General features: G+C 62.6%; 1 protein-coding gene across 6 annotated transcripts in view; it reads left to right on the top strand.

The window, feature by feature from the left end:
* The window catches only part of TECPR2 (tectonin beta-propeller repeat containing 2), a 65,707-nt gene that overhangs the window by 38,835 nt on the left and 13,869 nt on the right, over positions 1-13,003 (top strand). For 4 of the 6 annotated variants that reach the window (XM_055133485.1, XM_055133483.1, XM_055133488.1 and 1 more), the window contains exons 8-14: positions 1,830-1,853; positions 3,548-3,859; positions 5,026-5,942; positions 7,645-7,828; positions 9,078-9,251; positions 10,970-11,150; positions 11,871-12,012. In XM_055133485.1, coding sequence (XP_054989460.1) covers positions 1,830-1,853; positions 3,548-3,859; positions 5,026-5,942; positions 7,645-7,828; positions 9,078-9,251; positions 10,970-11,150; positions 11,871-12,012 — 1,934 coding nt within the window. The remainder of the gene's footprint in view (positions 1-1,829; positions 1,854-3,547; positions 3,860-5,025; positions 5,943-7,644; positions 7,829-9,077; positions 9,252-10,969; positions 11,151-11,870; positions 12,013-13,003) is intronic. The other 2 variants (XM_055133486.1, XM_055133484.1) reach the window with 1 other exon arrangement.

The raw sequence follows: 13,003 nt of genomic DNA, 5'->3' as shown, positions 1-13,003 counted from the left end.
ACCAGGAGTGCTTGGAGCGGGCCCTGTGACTCTGACACTTCTCTTTGGCCGAGTTGTACCCATGGGTCGAGAAGAGAGCTTCCCAAGCTTACGTGGCCTTTACCCCCTACCTTCTTGTTTCGGCCACAGCAGGCGATGTTCAGGGGTTGCTCCTGGCTCTGTAACCAGAGATCACTCCTGGTGGGCTTGGGGAGACCACACGGGATGCCGGGGACAGAAACCAGGCGAGCCGCGTACAAGGCAGGCACCCTCCCTGCTGTACTGTTGCCTCTGGCCCCCTTTTCAGGAAACAGGATTGCTAATTGCCCCTCTGGCAACCTCCCTCCTTTCAGCAAACAAATAGGAAGTGCCCCCCCCCTGCACCCGAGACTTCTTCCATCCCGTGGGGGGGCACTGCCCCCCTGGAAGACTGCTGGGCTAGAGCCTCACCTCTTAACTGCACTCATGGCCACTGAGGCTCACGTCACTGAATATGAGAGTTAAAGAAACTCTGAAAAATTAATTTTTATATATCATTATGGGGCCAGAGAGATAGTGGGGAAGGTGCTTGCAGCTGACCCGCATCCAGTCAGCCACCGACACCACATAGGGTCCCCCAAGCACTTCCAGGAGTCAGGCCTGAGCACAGAGCCAAGAGTAAGCCCTGGCTCAAACACCCCACAAGATAAGATTTTTATATTTCATCAGCAAACACCTTGTTTGTTTGCCTACTTCATGTACCGAGGGTTGTGTCAGATCTTCTCAGGCAAGCGGGTTGCGAGTGGGAGAGGCTAAGCAGCCCTGCTCTGAGGCGGGCTGGGGAGCGGGGTGTGAGGCAGGAAGGGGTCAGCTCCAAGCCTCCCAGATGCACGGGACTAACGCTACAAGCACAGACCGGAGGAAGATTCGGGAGTGCTCAGGGACTGCTCCTCATCTCGGCGCTCACTGTCGGCGGTGCTCCAGGCTGTGTGTGCCGAGCCTTCCACATACACAGCCTGTGCTCCCCGGCCAAACCCCTCCTCCAGCCAGCTGTCCTTGGGATGACTCCTTCCCTGTGCTCTGGGCTTGTTAAGCTTGTGGCTCACACCCACTGGAGTCGTGACAGTGAAGCACCAAGAAGCCCCGCCTCAAGCTCCTGCCCGGGTGCTCTGTCCCTGGGGCGCCTCCAGGATCTTGTTACTGACGGCTGCACAGCCCGGACCCTCGGGATCTCAGGAGAGCCACAAAGGGCTGACTGCCTGCAGTGGAGACCCCTGGTGCTCATGAGGGTGAAGGGGTGGGAACCAGGCAGTGGAGGCAGCTGGGTGCCCAGGAAGCCTGAAGTATGCAGCCGCTCATGTGTGCAGGGCTGTTTGCTGGCCCCCTGCTGGATGGGCCACCTCCCTGTAGCACACAGCTGACCGGGGCTGGTCAGAGCTGACTGGGCTGCCCAGGGCCCCTGCCCACTGCCGGCTCCCCTCGCGGCCTCTGCCTGCTGCCCTTCCCATTGGCACCGTCGTGCCCTGCTCTCCAGCTTCCCCCTTTGCCTGCGTGTGTCTCCACTTCAGAATCACTTGCTTGGGGCTGGAGCAATAGCACAGCGGGTAGGGCGTTTGCCTTGCACACGGCCGACCCGGGTTCGATTCCCAGCATCCCCTATGGTCCCCTGAGCACCGCCAGGGGTAATTCCTGAGTGCAGAGCTAGGAGTAACCCCTGTACATCGCCGGGTGTGACCCAAAAAATAAAAAAAAAAAACCAGAATCGTTTGCTTACCTGCACTGCTCAAACTACCTATGTGATAAATGATCTCATAACACGCTTCGTTTTTCTGCTGCGTGGATCCTGTGACTCCCACCGTGTCCTGGTGCAGTGTGTGGCCCCCAGAAGGTCCTCCGTAAGTGCCAGTTTTGTTTTGGCCTCCCAACAGTGCTCAGGGGTGCCGGGATCAAACTGGGTCCATGGCAGAGCACTAACCCTTGTTCTGTGTCCATCCCTGTGAGTGCTGTAGAAGTGGGGGAACGATGGGTGGGTCTCAGATCTCTGACACCTGGCCTTGCTTAGCAGCCAGGGGACAGCTAGGGTCTCTTGGGCACAGAGGCGTCTTCACTGTAGAGAAGGGACCCACTGCAGAGCCGTAGTCCAGCCCAGAAACCACAGAAGGAGGCCTCAGGCAGGACTGGGCGGGCCGGAGGCAGTGAAGGGCAGAGGCGTTGAGGACGGTGCAGGCAGCGAGCCTGGCCTTCTCAGGCCTCTGCAATGGAGGAAGTGCGGCAAGAGGGGGCACTGCAGAGCCGCACGCCGAGGGTGCGTGCAGACCTGAGAGCCAGCGCCTCTCATGACCTGGCGAGCAGAGGGAGAACCACTGCAACAAGTGATAAGCCCCACGGAGGGCCACTTGGGGCTGTGCTAGTCCCACTGATTTTCACAGCAGCAATTAAACTGGCTTGAGTTTTGGGGCTAGGGACCCTTGGGGCTCAAGGGACAGAGGTGACAGGGGCCACAGGGCGCTAGACCTGGGAGACAGGAGTGTCCGAGGAACTCAACCTCAATTTTGTCTTCTCTTGTTTGAATTGTTTTTATTTAATATTTTCTTTAATTGTTGGGGGCTGGAGTGATAACATAGCGGGTAGGGCGTTTACCTTGCATGCAGCCGACCCGGGTTCGATTCCCGGCATCCCATATGGTCCCCTGAGCACCGCTAGGAGTTAGTTCCTGAGTGCATGAGCCAGGAGTAACCCCTGAGCATCGCCGGGTGTGACCCAAAAGCCAAAAAATAAAATAATTGTGGTTCCAGGGGTCCAAGCCCTGGCCTCACCGGTGCAGAGTAGCTGCAGCCAGAGGCCGCTCCTGCTTGGACAGCCCTGCTCCAGCCCGAGGGCTGCATTCACTGTGGCATCTTCAAGTGGCATCCCTCCCCCGCGAGTCCCCAGAGAGGGCTCAGACCCTGGTGGCACAGCACCACAGCCACTGGGAGTAAAAAATTCTGACCCTGGTGACCTGTGTCACAGGGAGAGGACAAGTCCAAGGAGCAGGGACGCTGTTAGCTCTTGGTCGGGGCAGAGCTTGGGCTGGGTGTCCTGCCGCTCCTGCCTCTCTCTCCTGACTCCCCGGTGATTCTCCGGAGCCTCTGCCTCCACTCCCCTGTAGGGGGCGCAGCCTCACTCTTCTCAGTTTGGGCAGGTTTCATTGCAGGTGCAGGTGTAGTTTTCTTTTTCTTTGTTTTTTTGGGGGGGTGGTGGCAGTGGTTGGCACTTTGGTTCACTTCCAAGCGATACTCGGGGATTACTCCTGGCTGTGCTCTCAGGAATTACTCCTGGCAGGGCTCTTTCCTAATGCTCTTTGAGCCCTAAGATGTTCCTGGGGCACTGGCCAGCCACGCACTAGCCCTCCCTTCTGAGGGGCTCAGCCGAGCCTTCCCGCTGTGCCGAAGTTACTCTCTTGCTCTGGATTTGGGCTGATTTCCCTGTGAACTGGAACCATGCCTTGGTTGTGTGCCAGTTCCTTGAGTGTCACTCGTTCCTCTGCACCCTGTAGGCTGGCGCAGCGCAGCACGAGCAGCTCGGTAAAGAAACCCAATTTCTTCCCCAGGGCGAGACAGTCTGGAGGTGTCGGGGGCTGCTGAGTGCACCCGTACACAGTGGGGAGAGAAGCCGGCGGGGGCCGGTGGGACCGAGACTCGGCTCCGCGGCCACTCAGTGACCAGCTCTGCAGCCAGCGAACCCAGGAGCCGGAGCAGCTCCCTCACCTCCACCGACAGCAGCTCTGGGCTCCCGGGGGCCCCGGCCAGAGGCAGCCAGCCCGCAGCGCAGAGGTTCAGCGCCATCAGCTCGGAAGACTTCGACCAGGAGTTGGTGGTGAAGCCCCTCAAAGTGAAGAAGCGCAGGAGGAGACGCAAGTCAGGTGGGCGTGCAGAGGGGTGCACGGGGGGAGGCCCCGGGCCTGCCAGGCCCAGCCACGTGGGATGCCTGCGTGACCAGACGTGCGATCCTGAAGATGCAGACGTGCTGGGGAGTGGAGACCCTGCCCCCTTTGGCGGCATCAGCTTATTTGGTGCTGGGTACTGGGTATGCCCCGCATGAGGGGTTCAGCAGGGAACTTTGCAGGAGTTTGTTCTGGGTGCCCGCCCGCCCTCCCGCCCAGAGAGCACTGCAGCACAGGAGGGATGTGGATAGACTCCCAAGCCATTAATCAGTTTGGAAACGAGTCTGTGATCACGGGGTGCAAGGGAGGTGTGAGGTCGATACCTGCCAGTGCTCTGGGACCCTGTGATGCTGGGATGAAACTCCCGGCGTGCCCTGACGAGGCCTGTGCTCCAGCCGGGAAACCACCCACAGCCGCTCGGTTGTCCCAACAGTTTTGGGGGAGGCACTTCGCCACTAGTGTGCAGTATTGGTGCCCATGTCAACTGCCCTACGTTGAGGCCATTTTACTAGACAAACTAGCCAGGATATAGTTGAGGGATCGGACGTTTGCCTCACGTGTGGAACCAACACAGAGCGGGGAGAGGCAGAAAGGGAGAGGAGACATTTTTCAGTAATTAAATTCCTTCATTTAAAACATAGGTTTTGTGGTTAGCTTGGTTTTTGTGGGGCCTGACGGTGCCCAGGGGACCAGGTGTTCGATTGATCCCAGCCTTGTGCTTGTACTCCGGTCACTGAGCTATCTACCCAACCCTAAAATAACATTTTCCTTTGTATTTGGGGGTGGGGCTACCTCCTCAGCTGTGTCTGGGCCCTGGGCACGGGGAAGGTAGGCGCCAAATCCAGGCCTTCGTGCATGCTGTCTCCCGGGCCTGGAAGCTGCAGGTTTTTGGTTTTTTTTGGTCACACCCAGCGATGCTCAGGGGTTACTCCTGGCTCATGCACTCAGGAATTACTCCTGATGGTTCTATCGATTCCCTATGGGATGCAGGGAATCGAACCCGGGTCAGCCGCGTGCAAGGCAAACACCCTACCCGCTGTGCTACTGCTCCAACCCAGCTGCAGTTTTTCTTGAGTGAGAGTTTGATTTTGGTCCCTGTGTTCATGGTGCCACCCCTGGTCTTCACTGTCCCTGTCGTGCTTTAGAAGGCGGAAGCAGGAGTACGTGCCCCAGCTCCCTGGACTCCACGCCCTGCTGTGAGTTTCCCGAAGACAGTCCCCAGGCCTTGCTCACTGACCTGCTGCCCCCCAGCACTGGGGGCTCCTGCGGCCTGGGGTCTCCTGACGGTGAGAGCAACCTCCACGGCCTGCAGGACACGGACCCAGAAGCATTCGGTGTTCTGGAAGTGCCTGAACCCAGCCCTGACCTACCTGGTGAAGACTGCGCCCCAGGAACCCCCGTGCCCCTGGGGCACCCTTCCCAGGAGGAGGAGCTGCCCTGGGGGGAGCAGAGCCTGCCCTTGCCACCCAGGGAAGACGGGGAAGGCTGCGAGGTCTCCAGCCTGCAAGAGGAGCTGGGCCCTGGGGGCCCTGGGCGGCACAGTGGACAGTCCCCCTGCCCGGAGCAGGATGGCGCTGCACAGGCCCTGGAGGCCGCGTGCCTGGAGCCAGGTGACCCCTATCCTGTTCCTGACGTCCTGGCCCTGGGATCCTCCCCAGTGCCTCCTGGCCTCAGCTGGTCCCCCTGTGCTGACCAGTGGCCGCTGGAGACCAGAGCCAATGAGGGCAGCGTCGAGGGAGCCAGCCAGGAGCCAGGCCACCTTGGGACCCACCCCGAGCCGGTGGTCCCTGGCAGGGACGCCGGTCAGAAAGCCAGTGCAGATGTGGAGGGACAGCAGACTCGTCTGGCCTCAGCCTGGGTGACTAGGACCCCAGAGCCTCGTGCAGACCCGCCTTCCCGGGAGCCCACACTGACGTCCAGCGACGAGGAAGACATCTACGCCCATGGGCTCCCCTCCTCGTCCTCAGAGACGAGTGTGACAGAGCTCCGGGGCGGTCGCTCCCCGGGGCAGGAGCTGGGCCAGCCTGGCCCGGATGGCATGGGGCTGCCCAAGTCAGACCAGGTGTGTAGCTGGGGGCGGGGGGTGTGCTCTGGGCCGGGGCCTGTGAGTGGGGACCGACAGGCTGTGCTGCTCTCGGGGACATGCTTTCAGGTCACTCAGACTAGCGAGCAGCCCCACAGGCGCGTCAGGGAGGTCAAGCTGAGGCCGACCCAGAGAGCAGAGGGCAGGTAAGTTTCCAGAAAGCACAACACAGAGAAGATTCTAGAGAGTAGAGTACAGAGAATGTTCCGGAAAGCAGAGTGCAGTGGCTGGAGAGATAGTAGCAGGGCACTTGTCTTGCATGTCGCCGCCCAGGTGTGATCTCCAGCACCTCATGTGGTCCCTCGAGCACCTCCAGGAGTGATCCTAAACTCGGAACCAGGGGTAGGCTCTGAGTGTGGGCCAAAAACAAAAAAGAAGGTTCCAGAAAGTGGAGCGCTGCCGGCTCCCCTCCCTGTCTCACAGTGCCTGATCCCCGCAGGCTGTGGGCTGCCCTCTCATGCAGTGACAGTGCCGGGTGGTGCCGGGGGTCCCCTGCGGGCGATCATCATGAGTGCGATTGTTCCAAGCAGAGGAAGGGGGTGTGAATCAGCCGCGTAGTGAGGGCAGCCCCCAAGCCAGCTTCGTGCCACGCTTTACAGGTCAGCTCGCTTCTTTTTGGGGGGCGAGGGCTCCTCTCAGCTCTGTGCTCGGGGCTCACTCCCTGTGGTGCTCGAGGGACCGCACAGTGCCAGGTGAGAGGTGTTGGCCGCATGCAGGACAGGTACCCTCACCCTCTCCTCTCTCTGGCCCAGCTCATTTCTCTGAGACACAAGGGCAGCCATCGCTTGCCTGGACGTGCCCCGGCTGCTGCTTGCTCTGAGACGGGCTGTTTCCTTGGGGGCCCGCTGAGTCACAGTGGGGGTACACGGGTGAAGGCGGTGCACCACGTGCGGGATAGCGGGGTGCATTCGGGCATTCCTGGCCAGCTGGACTCGAGGCAACAGTAGGGCTCACTTCCCCCAGCAGGAGGCGCCCTTGTTCCTGCCCCGCCTCGGCTGCCTGGGGCTGAGGAGGGCGGGATGTGAAGGGTCTGCGGCCTTCTCCAAAGCCCCTCCCTCCGTGAGGGGGAGCTGGAATAGCCACCTGCATTTCGTATGTGCCTCAGGAAACCGCTCGCCGGTGAAGACCAGCTTTGGCGTTGTGTGCGCTTCCTGCTTGGGGCCACTCTCGGCGGTGCTGTGCGGCTGCTCCCAGCCAGTGCCTGGGCCTCCTGCGTGCCGGCCATGCACACTCGCCCCCCGAGCTCCCACCCAGGCTCATCTGTGATTTTTTAAAGGGCTGAAGAGACAGGGTCAGGGAGATGGTACCAGAGAGATCGCACCTGCATCTCGCTCCTGAGCGCAGAACCCAGGAACAGGCCCAGAGCCCGGCGTGGTGGGGTCCCGCAGGTTCAGGCAGGCAGCGTGCGTGTTCTGGCAGATTTCCATCCACACATGGCAAGCTGTGTCTCCTCTCCCGGGTAGGCGGGGGGGGGGGGGGGGCTGCTGCTTCTCCCGGGCAGCACCAGCTGACGGCCCCCGTCTGCGGGACAAGGGCAAGAGCACGCACCGCGAAGTCCAGCATTGTTGGGGGCCGCCCAGGGCTCGGTGGGTGTGGAGGGGCATGCCGGGCGGTCCCGGGGGCCCCCACCCGGTGACACTGGCCGGTGCCTCTGCTGGGACTCACAGCTCTGACCACTCAGTTTGCAGAAAGCTGGATGGTGTACTCGGGCCCCGGCTGTGGCATCCTCAGCCTGGCCGTCTCCAAGAAGCACGTGTGGTGCCTGGACGGCAGAGGCGGGCTCTTCTGCAGCGCGCTGCCGGGCGCCGGGCTGCGCTGGCACAAGTTCGAGGACGGCGTCCAGCAGGTGGCGGTCTCGCCCTCAGGTTGGTCTCCGCTCGGCGTCCTTGTGGCACGGCCGGCCCTGGGGAGACTGGCCTCTCCCTGCAAGCCCGGGGATTCTCAGGGTCAAAGGTGGGCTCCGCTTGGCCCTGTGTGCAGCGTGTAGCGGGTAGTCCGTTTGCCGTCCGGGATTTTACTGCAGGGTGACTCTCGGCCTGTGTCAGCGACACGGATGGCTTGAGTTTGGAAAGTTGGGGGGTTTTTGAAGGATCACCAACTCCTCGTAAGCGTCTACTGTGCTCTCGTTTCTCCGCAGTGCTGGGGAGCGTGGGCGTGCTGGACACATGCAGTCTCACGAGTCACAGGGGTGCTCTGGGGAGTGACGACCCCTGGCTCTGAAAGGGGCTGCAGGAAATCCGGGTAGCAGCAAAAACGAAAAAAACAACAAGGGCCACGTCCACCGCCTGGCCCAGCTTGCGGGCCGTTATAGGGAGTCGGAGCAGCCAGGCTGGTGCCCACCGTGAGGCTGCGTGGCCGGAGCTGGAGCGCCTTGCCGCTTCCTGCCCGGGGCCGTTGGTTCCTCCCGGGGCCCCAGAGCGCCTGTGCGTTCCTCGCCAGGGCGCGAGCTGCCTTGTTGCTCCGACTGCTTGGGGCACTCACCGCTGTGTCCCGGCGGCCAGTGCTGTGGCACCATGCTGCAGGTGTGGCCGCCCACTTCCCTGTGGCTCTTTGCACTGCCCACGCCAGCCTTGCCACCTGTGGAGACCCTATTCTCCTCCTCCCCGCCAGCTGTGGCCAGTCAGGCGTGGCATCGGGCCAGACACAGCCTCACCCTTGCCCTGGGCGCTGCCCAGCTTGTGGACCCTTCACCACACGGTCCTGGTCACTCACTCGTGAGGCGGCCCTGGGCTTGACAGCCTCATGCTTGCTGGCCCAGTCACCATGCTGCGCCACCAGGCCAGTTCCCTGGGTGGGGAAAGGACAGCCTCGTCCTGGGGGTGGGGGGGTCACTGGCCATTTCTTTGTCTCCTGCCCTTTGTTCCCAGCTTCCCAGACGCTGACCTCACCCTGCTCCTGGGTGCGCATCTCCTCGCCCCGCTGTGCTCCCTGCCCCAGGGCCATGCTGGCTTGGCCTGTCCTTGGCCATCCCCTCTAGCCCCACAGGAGCGGGCAAGGGGCCTGCAGGCAGGACTCCGGGGTTCAGGCCCGGCCTGGCTCTCTCCCCGCGCCGGTTTTGGGGTGTGGCTGACGGTCAGCGTTGGCGGGACAGTGAGCTGAGTTGTGTTCGCTTAGGTGCCCTTCTCTGGAAGATCGAGCAGAAGTCAAACCGCGCTTTCGCCTGCGGGAAAGTAACCGTCAAGGGCAAGCGGCACTGGTATGAGGCTCTGCCCCAGGCGGTGTTTGTGGCCCTGAGCGACGACACGGCCTGGGTCATCAGGACCAACGGGGACCTGTACCTGCAGACAGGTAACTGCCTCTCGCCTCCGGCCCCGTGTTGCGGGGTGCTGGCAGGAAGCAGTTTGAAGGAACACTTGTGCGGGAGAGCCTTGAGCCCGGCTCAGGAAGTTCCTGCTGCCAAGGCTGAGTTACCATCCAGTGGGGGTCTGGGGGCGTGACGCTGGGGGTGGTCATGGGGGCCCTGCCGAGCTAGCCCACAGCTCATGGGACCAGGGAGACCCCAGTGAGCCCCGCGGGCACACTGCCTTCCACCCACGTGAGCCGGGCCTGGCCCGGTGACTCCGTGCTGAGGGGTGTGCTGCCTGTGCTGAGGGGTGTGCTGCTGAGGGGTGGGCTGCCCGTGCTGAGGGGTGGGCTGCCCATTCTGAGGGGTATGCTGCTGAGGGGTGTGCTGCTGAGGGGTGTGCTGCCCGTGCTGAGGGGTGTGCTTCCCGTGCTGAGGGGCGTGCTGCCCGTGCTGAGGGGTGGGCTGCCCGTGCTGAGGGGTGTGCTGCTGAGGGGCGTGCTGCCTGTGCTGAGGGGCGTGCTGCCCGTGCTGAGGGGCGTGCTGCCCGTGCTGAGGGGCGTGCTGCCTGTGCTGAGGGGCGTGCTGCCCGTGCTGAGGGGCGTGCTGCCCGTGCTGAGGGGCGTGCTGCCTGTGCTGAGGGGCGTGCTGCCCGTGCTGAGGGGCGTGCTGCCTGTGCTGAGGGGCGTGCTGCCCGTGCTGAGGGGCGTGCTGCCCGTGCTGAGGGGTGGGCTGCCTGTGCTGAGGGGCGTGCTGCCTGTGCTGAGGGGCGTGCTGCCTGTGCTGAGGGCTGTGCTACCTGTGCTGAGGGGTGGGCTGCCCGTGCTGAGGGGTGGGCTGCCTGTGCTGAGGGGTGTGCTGCTGAGGGGTGTGCTGCCCGTGCTGAGGGGTGGGCTGCCCGTGCTGAGGGGTGTGCTGCTGAGGGGTGTGCTGCTGAGGGGTGTGCTGCTGAGGGGTGTGCTGCTGAGGGGTGGGCTGCCCGTGCTGAGGGGTGTGCTGCTGAGGGGTGTGCTGCTGAGGGGTGGGCTGCCTGTGCTGAGGGGCGTGCTGCCCGTGCTGAGGGGCGTGCTGCCTGTGCTGAGGGGTGGGCTGCCCGTGCTGAGGGTTGTGCTGCCTGTACTGAGGGGTGTGCCTCCTGAGACCCAAGCTTTCAGCTGCACCCATGTCCGGCTCACTCTGCTCCTCACGCGTGGTCTGGAAAAGCTCGAGACCTCGCCTGCCTTCCCATGGAGCACCGGCTGGCCCCAGCAGTGCTGAGTCGGCGGGGTTTCTGGGCTCCAGGCTCGGACCCCTGCTCCCTCTGGCTGCTGGCTGGCAGTCCCACATGTCCCCCTCCGGCCTGCACAGCTGCCTCAGTGTCCATCCTGATGGCAAACGAGCCCTGACCGGCTGGGGCAGCTCACTAGCAGAGGACGGGGCGGTTATTCGAGGTGCGGGTCCTGTCAGGGCCAGGCGGGGCAGGGAGAGGGAAGCGCCTCTGCCCTGCCCTGCCCTGCCCTGGGCAGGAGGCCTGCGAGCCAGGCTGCAGGGAGTGGCGTAGACCGCAGAGCAGGGCTGGGGCCTCGCCTGTGCTTGCAGAACACTGGACCCCCTGGGGACCCCCGAGAGCTCTGTGCCCCCCAGCCCTGTGACCACAGAGATGGAGCAGGGGAGCGAACCGAGGGTGTGTGGGGGAGAGTGCAGGTCCTGATGGTGCCTCTGGGCCCCTCTGTCCCCCCGGCAGGTCTCAGCGTGGACCGCCCCTGTGCCCGAGCCCTGAAGGTCGATTGCCCGTACCCGCTGGCACAGGTCACAGCCCGCAGCTGCGTGGTTTGGGCACTGACCGAGCAGCGAGCACTCCTGTACCGCGAGGGCGTGAGCACCTTCTGCCCCGAGGGGGAGCAGTGGAAATGTGACATCGTCAGGTACGCGCGTGTGCATGCACCGGGCTCCAGGGCCCTGCCGGTCAGTGCTGCTTCCAGGGCTCCCAGAGCGGTCAGAGCCACGTCCAGGGCGGGATGGGGGGGTCCCCGTGTCTCTGGCTGTGCTCCAGAAAACATCCAACTTGGGGACGCCCCCCAGTCTCCAGGCACTGAGAGCCAGATGCCTACCTTCCTTCCGTCTGCCCCGTCAAAGCTGCTCTCAGATCGTGACAGTCACCTCATGCTGTCCAGAGTTCCAGGCGCGGAATTAGGGCCCTTTGTTTGCAAGCTTGTTAGAATCCTTGGGGAAACGAGATGCGATCTTTAGCTGGCAGTTTACAGACCACTCAGCTTCAGCGTGTCTGTCAGCTGGCCAGGCCGGGTGTCTGAGGGGACAGCTGCAGGCCTGCCCTCATGGAGGGGAGGGGCAGGATGTGCCAGCAACAGTGGCCAGCACAGCCTGGCACAAGGGCCAGGGGGTGAGGGCGTGGGCACTGGAGCTTTCGGTCACTTCCCTGGTGGGGGGAAGGGGAGGCGCTCCACCCTCGTGTTCTGTCCACACCTTGTCACTGTCCTCACCTCTCTGCTCCGGCCTCTGTGTGCTTCTGACACTGCCATACAGGCACAGCTGCCCAGCGGGACTGCAGGTGGCCATCGCCCCCCCACACCAGCCCCCAACACTGTGAGTGTGGGCACTGACCCCACGTGTTGGTCCATTTGCAGTGAGCGGCAGGCCCTGGAGCCAGTGTGCATCACTCTCGGGGACCAGCAGACACTCTGGGCCCTGGACGTCCATGGACACCTGTGGTTTCGAACTGGCGTCGTGCCCAAGAAGCCCCAAGGAGACGATGAGCACTGGTGGCAAGTAGGTGATTGGTTCTGGGCTGGAGTCGCCCCGGGCTAGAGCTGCTTCCCCCTCCCCCTGCTCGCTCCCCGGAAGGCTGGAGGGATGGCAGCACCCCTGTTCTCTTGTACTTGGGGGTCAGGCTGAGTCGGAAGGGGAGGCCCTGCCCTCAGAGAAGGGCCCCGTGCCCTGTCGGCCTCCATACCTGGCTCTTCCTTTCACGGGGGCGTTCCTGAGAAACACATCGTCAGACACTAAACAAGCCCAGTGACTTCCACTTGAAGGCCTGGATAATGATGATGTTTAATGCTGAGCAAATGTACTAAGAAAAGAGGCTAGACAATAGGTCTGGATGCCGAACCCACAATTAAAAGTCACCCATCTCCTTGTGCTGTAAAGGCACAGAGTAAACAGCGTTTCCCCCTGGAGAAGAGTGTTGGTGCCCGCCCCCGGGCAGGAGGGGCTCACGTAGGGTGTGAGGGGGCGCTCTGGCCCGAGGGGTCTTCCAGGGTGTCACCCGCGCTCTAGGCACCGTTCGTGTCTGCAGAGCCCCAGCCTCTGGTGTCCCGCTCTCGTCAGACTCACGGGGCGGGCGGGTCTGAGCATCCGGGGCTGCCCTGGGGAGGCCGCTGGGCATGAGAGCGTCCAGTTCAGCTGCAGTCAGGAGTGACTCTGGCACCCTGCTTAGAATGTGCTTAAGCTTCTTGTCACTGTTCTAAGATTGGAGACTTATCTCCTTTGGAAATGCCTAGATTGAAGGCAAAATGATCCCTTCTACCTGGGAAGCCTGAAGCGTGAGGGGATGGTGTCTGATCAGGAAATAATGAAAGCTGGCTGGAGAGAGGCTACAGTGAAAGTGGGTAAACCGGGCCTGCTTCCGGCTCGGGAGAAATCACAAATAAGCACTGGGTCTGGCTGCACATGCTCAGGTTACTGTGTGCTGCACACATGTGTGCCTGCTGCCTGTGTGTGCCTGCCTGTGTGTATGTGCTTGTGTGTGTGCCTGCCTATG

Source organism: Sorex araneus, chromosome 3, assembly GCF_027595985.1.
Source record: "Sorex araneus isolate mSorAra2 chromosome 3, mSorAra2.pri, whole genome shotgun sequence".
Lineage (NCBI taxonomy): Eukaryota > Metazoa > Chordata > Mammalia > Eulipotyphla > Soricidae > Sorex > Sorex araneus.
The sequence above is the reverse complement of the archived record's forward strand: the minus strand, read 5'-3'. Positions and strand labels throughout refer to the sequence as shown.